At 40.8% G+C, this 25158-nt stretch overlaps 1 protein-coding gene across 1 annotated transcript in view; it reads left to right on the top strand.

Moving 5' to 3' along the window:
* The window catches only part of LOC133990176 (ephrin type-B receptor 1-B), a 166763-nt gene extending 145460 nt beyond the window's left edge, over positions 1–21303 (top strand). The window contains exons 12-17 of the mRNA XM_062428350.1: positions 499–714; positions 11996–12145; positions 14153–14346; positions 15662–15817; positions 16623–18088; positions 21119–21303. Of these exons, the coding sequence (XP_062284334.1) occupies positions 499–714; positions 11996–12145; positions 14153–14346; positions 15662–15817; positions 16623–16731 (825 nt within the window). The 3' untranslated portion in view covers positions 16732–18088; positions 21119–21303. The remainder of the gene's footprint in view (positions 1–498; positions 715–11995; positions 12146–14152; positions 14347–15661; positions 15818–16622; positions 18089–21118) is intronic.
* The last annotated feature ends 3855 nt before the right edge of the window (positions 21304–25158 follow it).

The raw sequence follows: 25158 nt of genomic DNA, 5'->3' as shown, positions 1-25158 counted from the left end.
TGATCCGGGCCGCGATGGATGCGGAGAACCCGCTTAGAGACGGAGAAGCGCACAGCACAGTAGAAGGTGTGTGTGTATGTGTGACTATAAATGCAGCGCGTGTGAGAGTAAAGCGTGCTTATAGCTCTGTGTTGCTGCTTATTAGACCAATACCGATCGCAACCCTCCACCAAGTGTAACACTAAGTGTTATTTTTAACTTAAATTAATTTTATATTGTGCATTGTTGTAATGTCATTGCTAAATAAATATTTTCATACTTTTGTAATTGATTTATTCTTTGAATTGCAATGCCTTCATTTTAGTGAGGTTAGTACACAGTCATAGCCATAAATGCAATGGTACTAATAATTGGCATGATAATTTCTTTCGGTGTTTCGGTTTTCGGTTTTCGGCCTTGGTTTCCTCATTTTCGGTTTTCGGTTTCGGCCAAGAATTTTCATTTCGGTGCATCCCTACTAAATACCCTTTTTCATTTGTTGTCCTCTCTGTCCTCTAGCAAAATGATGGTCAGTTCACAGTGATCCAGCTGGTTGGAATGATGCGTGGGATCTCAGCCGGGATGAAATATCTCTCAGAGATGAACTATGTGCACCGTGACCTGGCTGCACGCAACATTCTGGTCAATAGCAACTTGGTGTGTAAAGTGTCTGATTTCGGCTTGTCACGCTACCTGCAGGATGACACCTCTGACCCCAGCTATACTAGCTCCCTGGTGAGTACTAGGACTGTGTCTTCTCATTTAAAAAAAAAAAAAAAAAACAGCAACCAAAATGTCCTAAAACTATCACCTATCAATCTAATCAGTTTTGCTTCTATATGACATTGTCTCATTCTTTTTGAAGTTTTTAGAAACCTTTTCACTGCCTTTCATTTTATATAAGCTGTCTTTCTTCTCCTTCTTCTTCCTCATCCTCCTTCATTGTCTCCCCTATACTCTGCAAGTCACGGACTGGAGGTCTGTCACATCTTCATTAGTGTGGAGACAAGTCTCCTCTGGGAAGGCTCCTCTCTCGTTGACATGCCCAGAGTGCAGAGAAACCAAAGGGCATTGCGGCCTCTCAAACTGACAGCTCCCATCCCCTCTCTCTCCCTCCCTCCTCTCTCTCACTCCTCATTTATTATTACTGGGGCATCATGGGAGGCTTTGGCTCCTCATTAACTCCTCCACACTACAGATCTGTAATTATTAGCAGCCATCGTTAGTTCATCTTCTGCCTCTTCTCTTCCTAATTCAAAACACACTTGTACACCCTCGCAAACACAGGGTGCAGGTCATTAGGACTCCTGGCATGCCTGAGTTTGTGTACTATTTGTGTGTGTGTGCGTGCGTGCGTGCATTCGAGAGAGAGAGAGAGAGAGAGAGAGAGCATCTAAGCAATGCGTACATGCACAGGCATGAATGTGCATATGTGTGAGTAGGAGTGCACGTGCACATGTGTATGTGTATGTATGCCCTTACTCAGACTCTGCTTTGTGACTATGATGCAAATCAGCCTGTTTTCATGCTGATGCAGTTTGTAGAAAGAGAGGTCCCCTCCAGATTGTCTTCTATGGAAGAAAAGTTTATTTTTATTTAACATAAAAGTAGATTTTTTTTTAATCGTAAGTACTATAAACTTACAATATAAATATACTTACAATAACTATCTTTTTTTTTTTTTTGCTATAACCTTTTATCTTTCAGTTCACTGAGCCATGTCCTGCATTTCACCTGTCCTCTTCTTAATTTGGGTCACCAGCTTCTACACATCCTATTCCTTTTTTTCCTTGGGGTAGAGATCTTCGCTTGTTTCATAAAACCGCCTTGGGGGCACTTTCAGAAAAATTTGTATTGTATAAGTTGTGAATATACAGCATTGTGGTAGCTCTGTATATATTATGAATAAAAATGCATATTAATATATTGTTCTATGAAAAGTAGCCTATTTTAGGATTTGCTTCAGAGGTATTTCAACACATGCAAAACTTGAGATCAAAAGCATGCAGTCAAATAGCCTGCGAGCTACCTGGGTATGAAAAGAGAGTTCCCAAAATAATTTGTCTTTATCTGAGTAAAGGTGAAGATACAAAACAATGATAAAAAATGAACAACATACTTTATTTATTTTTATTCACCCTTTGTGTCTCAGCTAAGGTGGAATGAATCATTACTTAAGCTTACATTCACAAATAAGTCCTGTGGAGACAACTGATAGGCAGTAGTAGTAGCTCAGCTGTGAACAGGAAATGTCATAGGGGTTGGTGGAGATATGACCTCACATTGGTTTGGCTGAGAGCTAATTGCTCCCCAGGAATAGCTTGCTTTGTATGCTTGACCCTTGTGGCTAAACCTTGCTGAATGGGTCTTATTGAGCAACAAAGAGGAGCAGCACCTCTGTTGTCTGCACCGCTGAACCAGCTAATAAAACAGAGTGTAAAGGGTGGGGATTGGATTATAGATTGTGGTCGGCATTTTGATGTTGTTTAATGCAAACAAAGTCTCCTTGAGGGCATTATCTGGAAAGTCAATAAAGCAGGTGAGGTTTGAAGTTTGAACCCCGCGAATTGTTTTGATGGTAACACATTCAGGTTTTTCAATGGTGTGTTTTATACTGATAGTGATTTTAAAAATGCACACATCAAAGCTTTTGCTATGCTTCAGTCTTGTACTAAATGCTACGTTATTATCATGAGCAGCCGGATTAAATCTTCAATTCCATAACTATTTTTGTTCTTTCCTATTCAAAGTAGCAATTATAGTTATATTTCATATTAATATTTATTTCACATACCGAATGGTTTAGTCATTCAATATTCCAGTTAAGATCTTAAAAAGCAGGATGTAGGTTTGAGGCCCCAGTGAATCAATTGGGGCTTTTCCATTATACAGTTCTAGCACTACTAGGCTCGGCTCGACTCTACTGTTTTTTTTGCTTTTCCACTAGGGATAGTACCTTGAACCTGGTACTTTTTTAGTACCTGCTCTGCTGAGGTTCCAAGTGAGCCGAGCCGATACTAAATGTGACGTCAACAGTCTGCTGGCCACTGATTGGTCAGAGTGCCGTCACTGGAAGAGTCATTAGCCGTCCGACACAAGAATCAAACCCGGCATTTTTAAATACCGGCAACAGCGTTACAGCGATTTGTTTCTCTTCTCTTGCTTTGTTTGTGACAAAACCACAGACCGAGCAGTAAGTACACCATCGCCTCGATGTCCTCCATTGTGTATGTGTTTGTGTCGTGTATAAAACGAAGTCACAGCAGTTTTGTGCAGCCGTGCTATGACGACCCCGCCCACGTTGAGTAGGTACTATGAAGTAATGGAAAACATAGTGCCTGGTACCAAACCAAGTTGAGTCGAGTCGAGTCGAGCCGAGTAATGCTAGAACGGTATAATGGTAAAGCACCAAATTTGTAGGAATTAGATTTATATATACACTAAAGTGACTTCTTTTTTTGCGAGAAACTTTTATTTCCACTAAAAATAGCTAAACCTAAAGTGACAAATAACAAAAGGGAGCATGGTCAGGTTGTCTAATAGGAAATTAATAGATCTCAAGGCTAGTTTTAACAGTGAAGATGTTGTAAATGTTTATTCATACACATATGATGGACTACAAACACATCATTTCAATCTTCCTAAGTTTCCAAAGGATCAGAAACAAGCAACTATTTAGAAGAGTAATGGCCATTGGCCAGTAGTTATCAGCTTTTATTATCAGTTATCAGGTGATGTACCGTATGAGGACAGTTCATCAAGACTTAGCTGATTTTGCTTTAGATGTTATCTCACCTGTCCTCCTGATCTCTTATCTCCTGTATAATGGGGAATATGCAAGCAAGCATGGGGGGGAAGATGGGGTCTTTGGGTCCTGTAAATGGTCCTATACTGTAATTAAGCTATGTGTGGTGCCCTTCACAACATGACCTCTTCAGCTATGACCTGACGCTAACCAATCAGCAAGCAAGGCTGGCATAGCAGACAAGGCCGAAGGAATCAGGGAAATTAAATTGCGCTGACATGCAGTGATTTACATCGCCATCGACCTCCTCCTCCAGCAAATTAATCACCTCTTTCCCTCTACTGCTTTTTCTAATTTTTCCCTGCAATTCTAGGCACACCAATTACAGTGCCTGTGGTGTGATGCTGGATGTATGGTTGGGAGGACATGCTGGTAATTGTGTTAACCCTGGATGTGGGTTCACTCTAGAGCAATGTTGTGGAGGTTTTAAGACAGAAGGGGGCTGTCCTCCCACTCTGTTGGCTGCTCACCAAAGTCGTGATTAATTAGGCTCACAGGACAATGCTTGGACTGCACTGGTCCTGCTAAGGTGAAATGTGCTAATTAATTTAAAGACTTAAAATACTGTGTTTCATTGCAGCTGTGGTAATCTTGTGTTTGTATTTTTATCGCTGCCTGATTACATACACATGGTAGCCCATGGGCACATCACAAGTCCACATGAGATTTTAGTGACCCTGCTTAACTGAGAGAGGAGAGGATAGATTTTTAACATTCATTACTCTCTTTATCCACCAATCCATCTCTCTAAGGAGCCATCCATCCATGCATCCATTCGTCTATCATTCATTTTTCTTCAGCTGTCCACTTCTCTTCCATTTCAAGTCTTTTACCGGAGCAGCACAAAAGGCACAACGGCCGGTATACTCTGCAGATGTGATGAATGATGCCTCAACCTGGTTGAAGTGTTGATGGGTCATATGTTTCATGGTGTGTTCAGTATTTATGGGCGAGTGAAAGCTAGAGATCTGTTTGGGGTCACTGGGGTTTAATGCACAGTTTTTGGCAAAGATAAGAGAGCAAGTGGTCAATAGGGAGAGAGAGAGTGTGTGTGTGTGTGTGTGCGTGCGTGCGTGCGTGCGTGCGTGCGTGCGTGCGTGCGTGTGGATATGTTTCTAAAATCTGGCATGTGAGTATAGCGTGCCAAGTCTATAGTAGTTTAGACAAGTGGTGTTACCCTTTCTATTGAGGTTCATGCCCACAGGGCTACAGTGAGGAGGGCAGGTATGGGTCAGGAATTTTTGCTTGTCCCTCAGCTGACGATGTGGAAAGGCTGTCATTGCCTTGCATGTCACGCGATTTGGACTGCATGTTGTGACTGAGTGGGAATGTGGTTAGAGGTGTGTGTGTTTGTGCTACCTTCCTGGGTATACACATATATGTCCCCCAGGTGCTTTACCCTGAGTGTGTGTGTGTGTGTGTGTGTGTGCGTGTGCACGTGTGTTTGTTTGTTTGTGTCATTGAGGCTGAGAGGGGTTGAAAGGCGAGGTCACATGAAGCCAGTAACAAAGCTCATCCGTCAAATCCCTGTGACCTGAGTGACATTCTCTCAGCTCCGCTCCAGTGCTCGCACTATGTGGACCGCGCTGTTGTTTCTGTCATTTGTCTGTTTTCTATTTGCATCCTTTCCCCCTCTCTCTGGCTTCAGGCCCATGCACTTTTTTGGCTCATCTATTCTCCTTGTAGTGAAATATTTATGCACTGCGAGTTACGGGGACAGAGTCTCTAAGTAAACAAGAAGTGAAATGGGAACATGTCCATATGGACCAGGCCTAAAGCAAACAAAGGGGAAGTCTTTGGGATTTTTTCCCTGACATATCACATTTGTATTCAGATGTAAAATACATATTTACCTACACATTAAACCTGTAACAGTTTTTGCCATGACTTCCCCTGAGGCACTGTGGTGTCACCTTGATGGCCACAACTCTTTTCAAAGTTAGCCATGCCCATATAGCACACTGCAAGGTGTATTCTCCAGAATGTCCCCATTATCACGGCCAACTTCAGGCAAAATGTTAATTTACACAAGATCAGAACAGCACTGACTGGAAATTAATAAAACATTATCTTTATTTATTGACATTTTATTTAAAAAAATACATATTTTGGTAATGAAGCATTTGAATAAAACAACAGTTGTTTTTTTCACTAAGGCACTATTAGTACTTACTTTATAAAAGGCAGTAAATACAGCTCTCACATTCCTTCTGTAGTTCACATTATACCACATGGCAAATTCACACTACATATTGTCAATAATGTGCTCTGATCTTTGTAGTATTAAAACATTGTTAGATTAAAAGCTTTTCTACGTTCTTGGTGTAGGTAAAGGAAAGAAGCCACTGATTCTCTTTGATAGTGCACAACAGTCAATCATTCTCTCTCTACAATTCGACAACCCTAGGCTCACTCTGTAGGCTATTTTTGATGTTCAAAAACAACTTCTATATACACATGCTGAAGTAAAAAGAAAGTCTTTTCTTGTATTTTGTAGCTCGATTCCACTTCATGTTTTCTCCAGCTTTCACTGGCTATAATTTCCAGCTGGTAGTTTGATATCAGTCATGTTAGAAAACAATCTAGGACTGAAGTATCCAAATTCATGAGATGAAACTCATGGATGATGTGTGGTAAAAACATCCGGGGGTTTTTTTTTAATGTATTTTTCTTGTGTCCCCATTTCTTGCTCTTTTCAGCCAAGGGAGTATGCCATCACATGCACACAGAGATTGTAGTTACCTATTTTTATCTGTCAGTCTAACTGGGAGAGCATAACACACATGGAGAGTGTGTCTCCTGCACATATCCCCCCACTTCCCCACTCCCCATAAATTTGAGTCACCAGTGCAATGACCAAGCACGATCCACAACCGCCTTCCCACCTGAGTGTCCTGCCCTGCTCGATGCACTGCTGTGGGAATTAAATCCTAAACATCCTATCCCCTACCCTAGTTTATTTGTTTATTTTTTTATGTCTGGGTTTTTTATTTAGAACTCATCATCATGTTTCCAGGCTAATTGTATTCAGATTGTAGAGTTTAATTTGCTCAGTCTTGGGATAAATAAAGTAGAGTGAAATACACAGGGAGGGAAATGAATATGAATATGGAGATGGTACTGTACAGGCTCTGAAAAAAGAAAGAAAGGAACTTGATCTATACCTGGTCCCTGCATCAAAGAGGAAACAACTATCCAAAGCACTCCACCTTGATTTATACACTCTGTCATGTTTGCCAGAGTCAGTATAAGGTGGGCATTGATTCACCATCTGTGGCTGTTGGACTGCATTTGCATTTGAGCAGGAATCACAATGTAGCATGTTTTTTACCACTAAGTCCGTGAAAGAGATACTCTATCTTTGGGAACCTACATCTACACAACAAACACTCATAAAGCTTTAACAACATGAAGAGCAATATTTGACACACAAATTAAGAGAAAAATCAGGTTAGGTTGTGCTCTAGTTCAATAAGACTTCATGTAGATGTAATTGCCTATTTTCCACATCCTGTGAAGGAATCATGGGGCCAAGGTCACGTTCTAATATTAGCATGGAATAATGCAAGTAAGATAGGATCCTTGCTAGGTCTAATTTGATGGTGCGACAAGTTGCTAGAGATGTTAAGGTTTCCCCAATAAAGCTGAGGAAAGAGGTAGGGAATAAATCATTGAAGACAGAGAAAATGCTTACAGGAAACATAAGGTAAAATTGTTTTGTATACTGCATATTTGTATACTGAGCAAAGTATCAGACAGAGTCAAAGGTTTCAAGTAACAAGTAAAATATCATAGTTTTTTCTGAGAAAAGATCAAAAGCCTGGATGGTGGGCTGTTTCTGTGAAGAAAAAAATCAAATGATGAAATCAAAAGGGCCACATAAATATTGCAAACATCATTGAGATGTCACACAAAAGAAACCTGCATTATTAGGTTTCCATGGTGTCTTCTCCACAGTAAGACATTGTAAGCATTTAACTGTGAAGGCTACAAAAAACTTATCAAAGCCTTAAACTGTATGTTTAAGCCAGGCAAGCTTTAACATCTTAAATACTCTGGATGAGTTGCACCAAATTAATTCAACACAATAAGTCAATGAATGGACTAACTAGGCCTGTATGTTTTCTGGAATGATATAGTTATAGCATATGTGTTACGGCTAGCTGTCTAATTAATTTAATGGCAACAAAATACTGTCACTGTAAATTCACAATTCTCAGCTGGTATTGATATAAACGGAACTGCCGTGTCCAGCACTAAATCATGTTTGCCAAGTCCACAAATTGCCATTTTCATCTAATTACAGCATTATTGACCTGTTAATCATACATCAACAATGAACTCCAGGAGGAGCAGTATTCTATATTTGAAGCTTTAACTCTCTGTGACAAACAATCAACCATTTGCTAAACCAGCCGCCCCTCATACTTACTGTATATCTGACAAGCTTCCCATTCTCACATAGCACATATTGCAGTTATTGATGATGGTATCAGATTCACTACTTGAGATTCTTGGAATTTTTTTCCCTTGAGTGTACTGTACACGAAAGCAGACTTCTCATTTCTAACAGTTGATTTTTCCCGCTAAATGTTTCCCTTAAGTTTTATGTGACTTCATTATATGGTCAAGGACCTGTCTTTCTTTCCACCAGAAACTCCCATATGTGTCTGAGAAAACAACATCTCTGTCACCAACCCCCTCTTCTTTTTTTCTCGTTCTATTTGTCTCCCCATCTTTTTATGTCACTCTTCCTCTCTCAACTTCTCCTACCATCTTTCTCTATCTCCCTTACCCTCTTTCCCATTCTATTTGGGCACACATCCAGGGCAGATTGTTGCTCTCAGGATTTCATTAAAAGGATGTTGATGGAGCACACTCCCCAGCCTAAGTAAATGTGCTCAAGTCCATTTGAGTGTGCATTGTTTGGAAATGGATTACTGAAGTTGGAGGAGTAAAGGAAAGAAGAGAAGAGAGCAAGGGAGCAAAAAAGAGAGCAGAGTGAGATCTACATGTTTGTTTTCCAGATGAAGGATAAAGGATAAAGTGCATTTTGGAATCTTTAAATAGCTTCTGTGAAGTGAAAAAGCTGCATGAAAACAGGCCCAAACACTGGACTCTTCTATTTCAGTTACAGCAAGTTTATCTGGGACATTGCTGCATGTTAGAGATGACTGTTCGTTGTACTTTGACAGGTCTATTTGCTCCTGATTTCCCTCAGTCTGCAGCACCATGTCAGTGACAGTCTACATGAAGGTATCTGGCATATTGGTGGATGCATAGCTCGAGCCACTGCAAAAGACATGACAGGTGTTTCATATCCTTATTATGTGTATCTGTGTCTAGGCACACATACACGCACACACACACACACACACACACACACACACATTAATGGGCCATGGGATCATAACTGACACTGACACACAAGTACACACACTGTCTGGTCACCACATGTTTATCTATCATCTTTCAGACCTGACTGTCACAGGAACACACTTGTCCTACCATGATACCTCTTAACCTGACATTCCCAGCACATATCCACTGCAGTCGCACTTTAGACGTATTGCTAGCTGTCACTACTGGTCACAGCCTGTCACAGACGGTCACAACCAGGTGGAACCGGTCACATACTGTAATCTCATTCTGGTGACATAAGGAAGAATGAGTTGAACAGTCACACGAGTTTGCGTCTGTTCAAGATGTCCTCGATGGAAACTTTGCTTGCGAACATGACTGAATGTGCCATCATATACACAACATGGGAACTGACACAAAAATCCCTAATTTAAGGAGGAAAAAACATGGGACATTTTTTGACAGTACCTATATAGTAAGGTATCTTTGTGGTGCATTTATTTCAGGTTTTCACACCCTAATGAGCACTTGCTTTTTATCCATAGTGCCAGCACTTATCAACCAGAAAATAGACCCATCTAGTATCTCTGGAAAATCAGGCAGGGAAGTTTAAAGTATCACTTGACATCCTTACAGATGATTCCTCTCTATGCTCTGCAGGTTTGCAGCTGCAGCTACAGTCTAGCTCATCTACACAAATTCTGAGTTAACTATCCGAGATAATAGGAGTGTGTGAATTCTGTTTTAGGGGCGATATTTCACTTCAAAGCAAACAGAAAACAGCTTGTTCATTTTTCAGTAGCCAGCATAATATACCATAACCAAAGAGCTCTTCCCATGCTTCTGGGCTTCACAAAGCCCTCGTGCTTTTGTGTTGACACTAGGTCTGTTTTAATTCCCATCATCACTTTTCCCCTCCCCCCAACTCATTCCTTGTGGTATTAGCGTTCTTTCTACTGAAAAAAAAGCTCCAATGCTTTTTATTATGTTTTTGTCTCCTTCCTTGTATGCATGGGCTGTTCAGCACTTCATGTTATTAAAGCAGGATTTTGGCAGAGCTATCACTGGCCCACAGCAGTAATTACTAAGGGTTTGCATAGCTGCCTCTGACTCACCCGCCTTGGAAATGTTATTACTAAAGTCTGTCTCATTGGAGGCACGCAGGGAGCTTCTTGTGAAGCCTGTGTCTTTGCTCGGGCCATTCCAGCGACACTCAGCTCATAACCCAACAGGGTCCTGGGGCGTGAGACCAGATGTACAAAGCGAGGAAGGGAGTAAGCAAATAATGATAAAGAGAGGATGTAATGGATAGCATTTTGCTTGGAGCAGTTTTTTTTTCATGTTGTTCTGCGTTTATTTCTTCATTTGTCAGCTTATGAATGTTCATCCAAAGAAAATAATTGACTTGAAGCATTGCCCCTCACAAAGTGACAGATGAAGTTGCAGTTTGTCCTTTTTATGTTTTTGTATGGGCAAGTTTTGGCTTTTATCTGTGTAGCTCCAAAGCCTACAGACAAAAGAAAGGGCAAGAGAAAGTGTCCTGGACCCTTAGTTTAGATGAAACGGTTCAGATATGAACTAGTCTGAGATATGAGAGAAGCATTGAAGTCGCTGAGGCTTAGACAGCCTTTATGCGACTATTGATCTCTTCCTCTCTATATTTCTTTCTTGTTCTCACATTTTCTCTCTGCCACACACTCACACACACACACATACACACCAGTAATTATTTCAATGCGCTTATTTCCTGCGCTTGCCTGTGTGCTCAGCGAGTGTTGCCTCTGCGTGTTGCAGTGTCCTGACAGCAGTCTCCATTCGGGGTCTGATGTTAAATCTCTCTTTGGGGTCAGCAACCTCTCAAACGCCCAACCCTAAAGAGATTAATGAGCCCTGCCTCTTCACCTCTGCGCTGCCACACAGCACTGACCTGGAAACCCTACATAAGTGTGTTTAGATGCACACATTCAAGGAGAACACAACGGAACCCGTTTAGGATTGTTTCTGTCCAGCATTTCTAACAATATGACCCTCTGTATGAAAATTCCCCAGAACAATCATTTTTCTGTATCTTTCTATGTCACTCTAGTCCGTCTCTCTTTTTCTACCTCTCTCCTCCTCTCTCTCTGACTCCTTGCTTGTTCTTAGAAAGCAAGCAGGGAAGCGGGTGGTCTGTGTAGGTTTTTCTCTGTATTTGGGTTTGTTTCCAACAGAGGCTTATCTGCAAATGCTCAGGTTCAGCTAATTGGCATTATTAAACTAGTGTTGAGCTCAGCTCAGATATGAGGAGTGTTGCTGTGGGGGTGTTTATGTTTGTTTGTGTGTGTTGGCGCACTTGCATAATCTATGTCTGTGCCTTTGCATATGTTCCTAACTGTCTCTTTATACGTGTGTAAGTGTGTGTGCATGTGGAATTTTAAACAAGCAGCTGTCAATTTCAATCAACAGGGCGCATGGCATACCTGAGGCCCAAGTAGCCCAATTACAGGCAGACATGCTCAATGTACGAGCAGATGCCCAGGTCTGTCTTGCTTTATTCAAACATGGCTGTGGGAGAGGTAACTGTAAATGTAGTGTTGGTCGATGTGTGAAGGGTAAACACTGTCAGGAGACGGTTGCAGAATATTGTGTATGTTTTGGTTGCCGGAGGATTGATGCACCTATTAGATGAAGGGACAAAGAGGTAGAGGAATGAAGGTGGAAAAAGTAGGCAAGGGGCTGAGGGGATGTTGAGGGTAATGGCCAACTATAATGTGCTACACCTGAAAAGAATGTTGGCAATAAACAGTTTTGGAAGTTAGACATTTCTCACTTTCCCCTTTTGCCTCTTTTATTCATTTCTAATTTTCTCAGGGTGGTAAGATCCCAGTGAGGTGGACAGCGCCAGAGGCCATCGCTTACAGAAAGTTTACCTCGGCCAGTGACGTGTGGAGCTATGGAATCGTCATGTGGGAAGTGATGTCATTTGGAGAGAGGCCATACTGGGACATGTCCAACCAGGATGTAAGTGTTTATTTGTAAACACCAAGGACCTGTTAAATGGTATCATAACTTTCTTAAATGCTGAATTGTTAAAAACATTTGTGGTGATTACTGGATGGGCTTTTTAATTTACAACTATTAATACAACAGGAGGTTACCAAAGAAGAAACACTGTGCTCTACAAGCAGTTCAAATGCCTGTTTCATGGGATCTTTCAGAAAGATAATAAAAGGGAACATTTAAGTTATCTCTTTTCTCAAGTCCCTGAACTTCCATGCTATAAAACAACACATTTGAAATTGGAATAAACTGCCTCATTAATACGATGGCCATTTCTGTACAGATGTTGGTTATACTGTCTTTTCACCCCATAGATACACAATCAAGGATAACTCATAAGAGAGGAATTGGTAATAAATCACACATTTTTATCATCTCCCATCTAGTATCATCATTGAAGATGTCCTTGACTCTGACTTTGAAAGCAGACGTATTATGGGCACAGTCTCACACTATCCCTTTTCCTTCCTGGCCGGATTTTGAGAGCAATGAATGATTTCTGAGAGCTCTGCTTTGTCCCCCATGTCCGTTTGGATAATGTCCAGACACACTCCCACAAACACAAACACACAACCATTGGATATAGTCCCATACTATGAGGTCTCTCTCCCTAAGCTCCCTTAGTGAGACAACTAGCCAACCATCAGGTCTCTATGGACCCTGCTCCACAAGGACCATCCAACCCAGCAGATGTTGCCTCAGTGGGCCAGCAGCAAACACTGCCTGGTGGGACTAATGCAGAGAAGAGGACTGGCACCGCTCAGCATGTCCGGCTGCTCAGTCCTCACACACATGAAAACGTGTGTGTGTGTGTGTGTGCGCACGCAAGCAAGCACGCACGCACGCACGCACGCACGCACGCACGCACGCACGCACGCACACACACACACACACACACACACACACACACACACACACACACGCACACACACACGCACGCACTTCGCCATATGTACCATTTGTCAAGATTCTGCTGAGCTGCACTCAACTCGGGGGTGGAGTTGGCAACATGCAGAGCAGCCTCTAAGTTTTAATGATTGCATCTTTTATACTTGATTTCACACCAGACCCTTATCTCGCAACTGCTTTTTTTTCTTTTTAAAGTTTACATCAAAAGACAGTATGGAAGTATGGATATGGGTGAGCACTAGGTCGGTCAATGTGTAATGCAGCAATGTAAATCATCTTTAGTCTTTGCATCAAAGAAGTGACTTATCATAGCTGCAGGATAAGCATGATTTACAATGATAAAATGTATCTATTTTGAGTTCATTGTTTGTATAGCTATTACAAACCCCACAGTGTACACAGTAGCTAACAAATAAATTGAATTATACTGTAGCTAGTCCGCTTTTAGCTAAAGTCTTCAAATCTGCCTCAGGTTCCAATCAAACTTTGCTCAGCTCCCGCAAAACACTTGACTCTAGTATGACTCTGACACCCCTGAAACTTTCAGTCATAGCTTCTCTTTAACAAGGTGTGGATAGCCTGTACAGCCACTAAGAGACATATGTCTAGTGGCTATACTTCACAGTGTTAATTATATGCAATCTGCCCATTCCCAAGCGACCTCTTTCCACAATGACACTGGATCTGCTCTCCTTTCCCTCTTTTTCCTCGCTCTGTCCTCCAAGAGTGACATGTGATTGGCTAGAGTCAAGAGGAAGAGAGCATCAGCCTGAATAAATGTCTCTTGAGTGAACAGAGGGACTGTGTTTGTATGGGGAGCTGGTTGAGACTTTGTTGTGGCAGTGGTGAGCATGTCAGTATTACAGAGAAGATATGCTTAATGTCATCAGTAACCTTAGCTAAATTAGTATCTCTAACACACACAACAACAAACACTAAAACTGACAGCAATTACTCGTAATTACTGTATGAGTGTTGTGCAGTAAATAGAATTATCAGTTATTTTAATTTCGGAATAGATAACCCCTTTACTGAATCCTCCCACCTTTTTCCCTCCAGGTTATTAACGCTATTGAACAGGATTACCGCCTGCCACCACCCATGGACTGCCCCAGTGCCCTGCACCAGTTGATGCTGGACTGTTGGCAGAAGGACCGCAATGTACGACCCCGCTTCACCGACATCGTCAGCACCCTGGACAAGATGATCCGTAACCCCACCAGCCTCAAAGCTGTAGCCAACATCCCTGCAGTGTGAGTAAAAAAAGAAAAAAACGTTTTTTTCGAAAGCACATAGCACACAAGCTTTCACTGATGTGGACATTTAGAACACACAAATATGCTTTTCATCTGTTTATATATACAGTGTTTACACATGCTGTCTGCAAAAAGCTAACCCTTTAATATCCTCTCATAAAATAAACATGAATTCATTACTGTTGATTGCATCAAATCCCAACTTTTCCTCCCCGGGAATTTTTTCCATCTGCTTTTAAGTCATCCGCAATTCACCTCCCATATTGGCTTTAGAAAGTTCATTTTTTCCACAGTTTTTTAAATGTGTAACTGATGATGACAGAGCAAAAACATGTTTTTAGAAAAATTTAAACTAAAACACACAGAAACATCTTATTTACATATTTATTCAGAAAGCTTAGTTGCTATTTTGTAGAGGCATCATTGGCCTTGATTTGTTATTCTTATTGGGAGCACGTTTGAACACCTTGTTTTGGCCAATTTATCCATTCTTTCTCTCAAGCTTGTCCAGATTGGATGTGGACTCAATGTCAATTTCCAGCTTCAGGTTTCTTCACAGATTTTCCAGTCCAATTTCCGGTGCTTTGGCTCAGCTATTCAGGGTCATTCAGAGATTTGTTCTGAAGCCACTTGTTTTGGCTGGGTGCTTTGTGCTGCTGCCATGTTGAAAGGTGAACTTTTGGCCCAGTGTGAGTTTGGTTGAGCGATGGATCAAGTTTTTCTTCAAGGTCCCTGCTGTATGTTTTAAGCATTTAATTGTGACCAGTTTTCTAATACCTGACAATGAGTAGCATCACCATAACCATAGAGATCAAGTTTTCTTGCACGATACCAGGGATAGATAGATAGATAGATAGATAGATAGATAGATAGATAGATAGATAGATAGATAGATAGATAGATAGATAGATAGATAGATAGATAGATAGATAGATAGATAGATAGATAGATAGATAGATAGATGGATATATAGATGGATAGATAGATGGATAGATAGATAGATAGATAGATAGATAGATAGATAGATAGATAGATAGATAGATAGATAGATAGATAGATAGATAGATAGATAGATAGATAGATAGATAGATACACAGATTATACATACATATATCCAACTCTAATATTTCTACAACACACAGAGACACAGACTATAACCTCGGTTTCTCTCCTTGTCTTTAAACCCCCCATGTTTAATATTGCATCAAAGCCCTGCTCTGCTCTCTCCTCTTACCCCCTCCCTCTCTCTCGCTGCCTCTCTCGCTCTAACTCTCTCTCTCTAACACTCTCTCTCTCTCGCTCTCTACTCCAGGCCTTCTCAGCCACTGTTGGACAGATCCATTCCTGACTTCAACACCTTCAGCTCAGTAGAGGACTGGCTCGCTGCCATCAAGATGAACCAGTACAGAGACAACTTCCTCAACTCAGGCTTTACCTCTCTGCAGCTGGTGGCTCAAATGACCTCAGAGTGAGTTCACCTGCTTGTGTGCAAATAAGAGTTCCAAACCCATATGGCACTTGATGCTTGTATAAAATGACTCAACATCAAGTGCATGTAGTTTTAGCATGAATGCACCTAGTGAGTCAAGTCTCTGAATGACTGTGTCAAAGTAAGGTATGGTTAATGTAAAAAATGTAACTTTAAAAATACATTTTGGTGAGAATATTCCCTTCTGTGCTTTTCAAGTTTTGTGATTTCTGTTTCATAATTAATGATTTTCAAGAACAATTTTTAGAAATGGATATGGAAGTAAATCTTTTAACCACACATTAGGATGCATATTTATTTGCTGCTGTTTATGTATTTCAAAGCTTGGGTCATGACAGCCTCTCTTGTAGTACTTGTAGCACCAACACACTCAAATATTGCACTTCATTTGTTTTGTTTGAATAACAATGTTGCTTGGTCTACAAATGTATGTGAAAATGTAAAATATTTTTTTATTGAAAATGTATGCTTGGGGCTTGGTGGTATTCATGCAGTCTCTTTACAATGCAAAGCAACATGCATTACTAAGTCTTCTCTCGAGTGATTAAGTGGTATACATTTTGCAAATTTGTGTTTTCTGCTCACTGCCCCTAGCTTCCCATTCTGAAATCGTGCTTTCTATGTATTGATGTTACACCACAAAATGATTTTTTTTGCCAGTATTATTGCTTCATATTTAAATGATCCATTGCATCTTCAATAGGATGGAAATCCTTTCATCTATTGCTTCAAAATATGTTCTTACTTTTCAATTGTCTTTCCCTCTGCCTCTTTCTGTCTCTAGGGACTTGCTGAGAATAGGAGTGACCCTTGCAGGCCACCAGAAGAAGATCCTTAGTAATATCCAGTCCATGAGGGTGCAGATGAGCCAGTCACCCACGGCTATGGCATGACTACAGGGGGCGCTGTACCACGGAACGGGCAGCATTCGCAGGACCAACAACAATAGCAGCCCTCGAATGACCCCCGATCCATCGGAACGCGCCAGAGTCGAGACTATTGTCTTAATCTAATCCACTACCGTGACAACAGGAGACCAGGGTCTACTCTACCACATGGTTAACAGCTACCACACTTCATGCAATCCACATAAGGAGTTCAGGGTCTAGACTTGATACTGTTTCTCTATTTATCCACAAAGGGGAGACAGACATTACTTGCTGTGGTTATGAACTGCCATTTGTGTCACTGTAAACCAAAATAACTCCAACAATCAGACATCAACACAGGGAATATCTTACAATTCCAGACTGTATGGTAAAATGAGTGATATTGTACTTCTATATTATCTGGACTAGAAGATGTTAAAATTGTAAACAGAAATGTGAGACATGTAGAAACAACATGTGACCTGTGATTTTACTCATACCGTCATCAACGTGTGCAATTAAAATGCCTTGACCTGGCCAGAAATAAGTTCCAGAAGAAAAAGCAATTACTAGTAGGAATAATTAGAGGGAGAAGAATACAGGGATGTACAGTGGAGCACCATCTTCAACTTTCACATCATCTTTTGCTTATTTAAAGAATTTGAAAAATGTATCGTAAATGGACTGGTGAAAATTCAGAGCTTAGTTATATTTTTGTCTTCTACCATCTGTTTGTTTGTTTGTTTTATCACTATAGCAAGATGCCGCCCACTTGTATTTTAACTTAACACTACCTGTGGAGTCCTGGGTGGAAGGCCTTGCCAAAGGACTTCTCAACCAGCCCCACCCAGATTCAGAGAATATAAATATGTTTATCTCTTGTTAAATATGATTATATCTTTCATAATAAACCTTCATATTGAAGGTGATATGTATGAATATGTATGTACAGAACTCTGCTTGCATTTTTGGCAAAGACATGTTTGTTGACTAGATTGTGTAGATTCCTACGGTGCCCTGGTTTCATTTGGACAACTGTACAATGGACACTGGGTTTGTATGTCTCCTTGATCCAGGGGCACAAGGACAATGTTGACTGAATCCTTACTCGAAGAATATGTAAAAGGAATCATGGGCAAAGAGTTGGTATTGTAGATCTACATGAAAATTGCTGTAGGAGTTAAAATAATTGACAAAATATCCATATATTGGAAGTCATGTTATATGTGGGTGTACACATGCTATCTCTTGCTGGTGAGCCCTTACTTGTACAGATATGTTTTATGTTTTTTATTTCTTTTTGATCTGTTGTTTGTGTGGGAGTGCTCAGCAACATCCAGAGGGGATGGAAACTCTATACCTTGGCTGGCCCAAATCCATGGTAAGTACCCACTGATCACACAGGTGAAACACTACTTAACATGAAATTTCTGTATATCTGGTGGATTTTATTTCAGGCAAATCCAGTTAGTCTTTCTCACGGGTGCTGCAAATATCCTGGATTTGCAGCAAGTTTGAAATAGTAGCTAAACAAGGCACTGGAAATCGAAGTGAATCAGCATCACTTCTCTGCATAGTGAATATGAACATCTGGGCTGAGGTTTGCCAACAGACGCCTGATTTCATTCTGATGAACACACTGACTTAAACAGCCCACACGGGCACACAGCTCACAGTGTAGCAAAGCTTCCCATAGACTGCTGCTGAGTTAATCTATGCACTCTCACTCTATGGCTGTACATAACCATACTTACCATGCTTACATATACTATGTAAAGGAATTTATCACTTTTTTACCCATACAATATTTATTGTAGCCCTTTATTCAGCATTTATTTCAGGAGTCGTTGCACTCTTCACACCCTGACACTATTTGTATATTTGTATATCCTTTTTACAGAAGCAGTTTGACTTGTAAATAGACATCATATGTTGATGTCCACTTTGTGATATGTTTGTGTATTTATCTTTGTTTGGTTTGTTGTCCTTGTTTTAGCTGTATGTCTATCTTCCTAAAGATTGTTGTGTGTAAGTACTTTGAAAGCCACTAGAAACCAGAGTCCAATTCCATCTATGCATAAACATACTTGGCCAATAAAGCTGAATATGCTGCTGCCATATGGGCAGGCAGGTTGAGCACAAATGCTGTGGTGCCACAGAGAGTTTCATGCATATATGCATCTCTCCATAACTCTTGCTACAGGAATTGGTGTTTGGAAATGTCCTTTATAGTTGTATTTGATTGCGAGTTGTCTATATTATTCTTGAGGAACGCCATGCTTGACTGTAGAAATTACAGTGCAGTATTTTGGAATTTAAGATTTAACTATATTTTGTAGATAGTTGTGGGCAGTGCGCAAGGTTGATTTATCTCTTTTAGTCTGGGGTTGTGGCAGGGTCACAATTCAAAAACTTGAGTTGAATGTATATGAAAAAGCCAGGGCTTCAGTCTGCTTTGAATGCTTCTTTTGCAGTTACCTCTACTTCCTCCTCGAGATGGCATCAGATTGTTTGTGCATGTCCACAAAAGGCCATCCGTTACGTAGTCTTTAAGGTTGTTCAATGGGTTGGTCATGTTGTCCACTTGCATATTTCGGATCTGACTCAGGATAGAACATGTACAGATGTATTTGAGAAATTTCCAGTTGTAGTTAAGAACAAGCAAAAGAAGTGAAATCTGACTGCTAATGCTTGTTTATGTAAGAAGGGGGGCTTAAAGAGACAGGAGCTAAAATGGCCTGTTTCAGACAAAGGCTGAACTGTAAAAAGGGTCAGTAGAAGATAAATAGGGAGATTTTTGAACCAAAAATCATGTTAACATATTCCAGTAGAGCCCCAAAATATAAATACAGATCCTGAAATATGGATGATACTTAGCCTTTAATGTTCCTATGCTCCATCAACTGTTTTTAAAATAATAGTGTCCTTTAAACCTGAGAGAAAACCTGAATGTTTCAGCTCACAATATTCCTTTGACATACTAAACCTAACCCTAGCCACATCTGTGACTTCATTTAACTGAAATGCAGTTATCATGAGCTACTGTGGAATACATTTTTTGCAGTCACTGTGACCTCTGTTGAAATCCATTTTCGCCCTATTTGAAGAAACATGAGTGACATCAGTTCAAACCACTTTGCATCCAAAATTAGAAATTGATGGCAGGCCCATTAGCAGATTATTAAGTACACTCACCCCCCTCAAGTCATCCTCTTCCTCCTCCTCCTCTGTCTGCCCTGCCCTCTCTCCCACTCTCGCTAGTTGGCAAACCTCCAGCTCATTTATTGTGGGTGTAACCAAGCTGTCCTGGGCCTGCGCTGCATGGGCTGGGTTGGGCCAGGGCCGACCTGAGAAATGGTTGGTTCCATGCTCCAGTGGACCCAGGCAGGGGAGCAGACACCTGCTGGGACCCCCGTCTGACAGGCATCTGATCAGCCACAGGGAGGGAGACTGATGGGACAGTCAAAAAACAAACACGCAACACACACACACATACACCACACACACACACACACACACACACACACACACACACACACACACTGAGGATCCCTCAATTATGTTATTCTCATGTCTGGTTTCTAGCCTGACATGGGATAAGACCCGGCAGAGTGTGTGCATTTGTTATAGAAAGAGGGGGATAAGTCAGTTTACAGGAGGGTGGGGTTGGATGGCCTGAAGAAGGGATAGTTAGATGAAAGTCAGAGAGTTAGTTAATTGAAATGACTCAGCTCCTTTCATCTTGTCCTGGGGTTTATGTGTCAACATTTCTCTCATTATATAAATGTGAATTGGTTTTGTTTGGTAATGGAAAATACTGTAATCAAACAACTGGTTTGCCTCAGTGGCAAAATCAATTGCATTTTCTTTTCAATTCTCCAACTCATTGAAGTATTGCTAAATATAATCACATGCTCCTCAAGATTGGCATAAATCCCTTTCACTGATGCCAGTGATTCAATTTGAATGCATTAGTCTTCTATTCAGTTCAGTCTCATGTATTTGCTTTTCAACCCAAGAGCCTGTGAATGAGATGATAGAATGTATTCATTATGCAACAGTGTAATTCTTTTCCCCCCATTTGCTCTGTTTGTCTTTTTAAATATCTGACTGTAATGACACTCCAGTGTGATAAATGGAGAGGCGGTTCGCCATCCCTCTCAGAAAGCCGTTTCGTATGGAAACCATTCATCACACACTGATACGAAACACAAGAACAGAGCTTGTTAAATGTTTCATGGTGCTGTAACTGTCGGAAAGTGACCAACGATGCTCTTAGTTGCTGATTTCATGCCTATCATTTATAGGTCAGAACAGTAGAAGCCGTGTTCACCTGAAAATAACCTGACATGATTCCCATGAAAACTTAGCTTATTAAACTACTGCATTCTCTCTTTTTCTTTTGTTTCAGACTGTGAACTCAAAGATTTACACACATAAAACAGCATATACACAGCACTTCATGTCCACATATTCATATGCACACACACAGACAGTAAACACACTGAAGAACAGCAGTGGGCAGCCAATCAGGAGGAAGACCAGGTGAAAATGGGCCTTTACCAAGAATACCAGTCACAACCTCCGTCTATGGTACACAATGGATGGGAAAGCTGACCATGAGCGTGCACATATCATTGTTTGTTTATTTGTGTGTGAGCGAGAGAATGCACTGTGTGTGTGTGTGTGTGTGTGTGATGTTTAGAGGAATCACTGCGTCCACTGTGACTCTGATTCAGAGAGCTTCTCTTAGATTGGATGTAACACCAGACAAATCCATCCACCTCCCTTTAGGATGACTTATTTCAGTGTGTGTGTGTGTGCGTGTGTGTGTGTGGTGTGTGTGTGTCAGAGTCAGAGAGAGGGAGAGTGTAACTGCGAACCACATCCATCTTTATTGAGGTCTCTGAGACACAAATTGCATCGTGTCGGTCACAAAGTCACATTGAATTACAAGACAGACCACACAGGCACGCACGCACACACACACACACACACACACACACACACACACACACACACACACACACACACACACACACACACACACACACACACTCTGTTGCTGTCGGCCCTGTTTTTCTCAGACAGGTTTATTACACAGCTCTGTTGAACACGTTGATCCAGGAATACATTACTTTAGTTTAAAAAGCACTTCGAAGCTTTCCACACGACTGTCACTTTTTGTTGCTGCGGGTCTGGCTGGCAGCACGTGTTAATAGCCATCAGCCACTGATAAATGAGCCGTCAGTCGCACACACGCAAACTCCCCAAAAATGGCTCAGTGTCTCACTTAGAAAAGTGACAATATTTTGACAAACTAGTGGAAATTATCCCTCCATCTAAACTCTCATCTCTGCTTCAAACACACAAGCAAAGACACACACACACATACACAAGCAGTCACAGCAGTCTTGTAAATTACAGTTGCCAGAGACTTTTAGAACAGTTCACACACTGGAAAGCTTTTTTCCACAGTTATGATATGGTTAATGAGGTGGGTCAAAAGATATGGGGATGTATCCAACTCTCAGCGTTTCTCCATAACTGTTTATTGACTCTAATTGATTGATAATATCCTGCTTCATATTAGCTGAGAGACTGCTGTGCAAAGGCTGTGCCAAATAGAGGAAGCCAACTAGATTTATAAAACAGTCAATTTTCTGTCTTTTCAAGTTTGTGATATAGATAAAGTGCTTCTGTTGTCACTTTGTCCTTCCATGAGCGTGTATGCAATGATGTCACTAAAGCACTAGTGAAAGCTCATACTAGCTTCCAAACAATTGGTGTTGATTAAAATTTGAAGGTTTGTGTTAAAATACAGGAGCTACAGTATGTGCCAAACTATTTCTTCACTGAGCAAAGTAACTTTTGTATAAATTGTATAAACAAGATATGAAGTTTTGAGATCAGACAGTCACGATAAGGTTTTAACCATTTATTGCAACAATATGCAATGTAGTTTGGTGATGTCAGTCACAATGATCTGGGACAAATCTGAGCAAGCTTGAAACAGACTGAGGACAGAACCCCCCCCCCCGGCAGAGCCTGAGATACAACTTGTCTGACGAGTATGAACACACATTAAAAGAAACATTCACAATTCATGAACAGCTAAAATGTTAATACAGGAGGAAGCAGGGGAGGTTATGAGTTACATCTCTGAAATTCTGAAAGCAGGCTGCAGTATAGCAACAAGGATGCAGGAGACTGAATGAGCACCAAATGTTTCTATAAATCGTCAATTCAGAAAGCGATATCTTGTGGAGGTACATTATTGGAGGATGTATGGAACATGTGACTATAAAATGCTTCCATGCCTATGTGAACTACTGCAAAGCTCCATTAGAGAGGTTTAAAGGTGCTAGAAAGTGGATTTTGTAATCTTTGGGCAGAGGCAGTTGTTTCCCTTTTTGTGCTAAGCAAAGCTAACCATGCAAGCTTTAGCTACATCTTTAAGCTACTGACATGAGAGTGGTGTCCATGTTCTCATCTAATTCTTGGGACACAAAAAACAAAAACAACAAAACATGTTTCCTAAAATCACAAAGTAATCCTTTTGAGGAAAAAAAATATTTTTTTTACAGATTCTATCTTATTTTTGTAGTTTTGGCTATCTGTCGTCAACAGCATTGTAGTGTTGATAATTGCTGAAATATTGTAGTGACTCACAAGAAGTCAGGGTGGGCAGAGAAAGAAAGAAAAGAATAGAAAATTACCGGAACTGTGAGTTGAGAACATCCATCACCGCATTTAACTTCCTGGTTCAAATTTGACCTATACTTACCATAACTATGCACTCACTCAGTGTTCCTGTACAAGAAGAGATTATTACCAACATAATCGGTGCACTCACATTCAGTTTCTCCCCTAATTAAAGACATTCAAATAATGTTGCTGAACAGCTTGTTTATGACCTGTCAGCTGAATACTCATTTCTTACCTTGTCAAACTTTATGTCACCCTGTACCCAAATCTCAGTAACTACTCCGTTGAAAAGAATGTTATCATAACCTTTAGAAATGTATGCTGAATCTACAAAAATAAGACTTAAAATGTAATAAAAGTGATTATTCCTTCGATTAATGTGCTCTGTAAAATGATATACTTCCTCACCAACCACACATATTTGCAAGAGATGTCTTATTGCTCAGGAGACAGTTCAAGGTCATGCAGACGGTTTAATTGCACCTATAGAGCTCCACAAATAGTTAAACAGATGTAATGACCATTGATGTGGTGATGTTCTTTATGGTATTCCTCCCCTACGCCTTTAGCTTAATTGGGCCTGTTTGTCACTTTAATCAGAGCAATTAGAGCGATAGTGGAAGATATGTGCCCTCATGACAAGTAGTACTACATTACATTGGTGTGAAAGCTGACTTGTGTGTGTGTGTGTGTGTGTGTGTGTGTGTGTGTGTGTGTGTGTGTGTGTGTGTGTGTGTGTGTGTGTGTGTGTGTGTGTGTGTGTGTGTGTGTGTGTGTGTGTGTAAGAGAAATGGGAAGAGACAGACAAATTGAGGCTGACAGAAAGCCAAAGAGATGAAGACAGAGATGAGGAGAGTGTTCTCTTAAAAGTATACTTCATCTGTAACAGGGTGTTTATCACTGACGAGGTAGTCAGCTCAATTTATTTCACATTAAAGTCACAGGAAGTTTGAAAAGTGACTTCTCAGCAGCGAATCTTTGCCTTAATCAATATTCCCTGAGCAATCACCTGTGAGAAAGGGATTGGTGCACAGCAGGGAACTCCTGCAGTGAGAAGGGAAGAGAGTTGGAGAAAAAGCAATCCATCCAGCAGTGCAAATCAGACTGTGGGAGAAGAAAACTGAGAAAACTCTAAAAGTGAATACTGAGTGAAGGACAGTGGAGGGACATTGTGAACTTAAAACCAAGGGACAAAGATGATGGCACAAAGATGAGGAGCCCAGGTAGGAAGAAGGATGAATGGTAAAACTCAAAGTGGGCATTTCTCAAATCCCTCTCAGCTCTCTGTTTGTATGCTTACCGGTGTGTGTATGTGTGTTTGTGTGTGTGTGTGTGTGTGTGTGTGTGTGTGTGTGTGTGTGTGTGTGTGTGTGTAGGTGCTTTTAATTTATTTGGCGAAACACAAAGTACATAACATGACCGCAGTTGTGTCGCTCCCCAGTGACTGGTTGCTTGCCTGGTGAGATTGTCCGAGGCCTAAATCTAATCTTGGCCCTTGCTGGCTGCCGGGTCTCTGTAAGCTGCCTGCATATTTACAGTGATCTTGGGGGCCTAGGAAAAGCCTGGAGCACAAACTGTACAAAGGAGACCTTAGTCTGAGTATGGTTCACAAAATCTATGGATGACGATATTTTTTGTTGACCTTTAAATATGTGTAATTCTTTTCACAAATTATGAAATATAGAATGCAGATGGGTGAGAGATTCAAGGGGGGGAAAAAAGTGTTTTGGTAAAGTGAAACAG

This window comes from Scomber scombrus, chromosome 11 (assembly GCF_963691925.1).
Source record: "Scomber scombrus chromosome 11, fScoSco1.1, whole genome shotgun sequence".
Classification (NCBI taxonomy): Eukaryota; Metazoa; Chordata; class Actinopteri; order Scombriformes; family Scombridae; genus Scomber; species Scomber scombrus.
The sequence above is the reverse complement of the archived record's forward strand: the minus strand, read 5'-3'. Positions and strand labels throughout refer to the sequence as shown.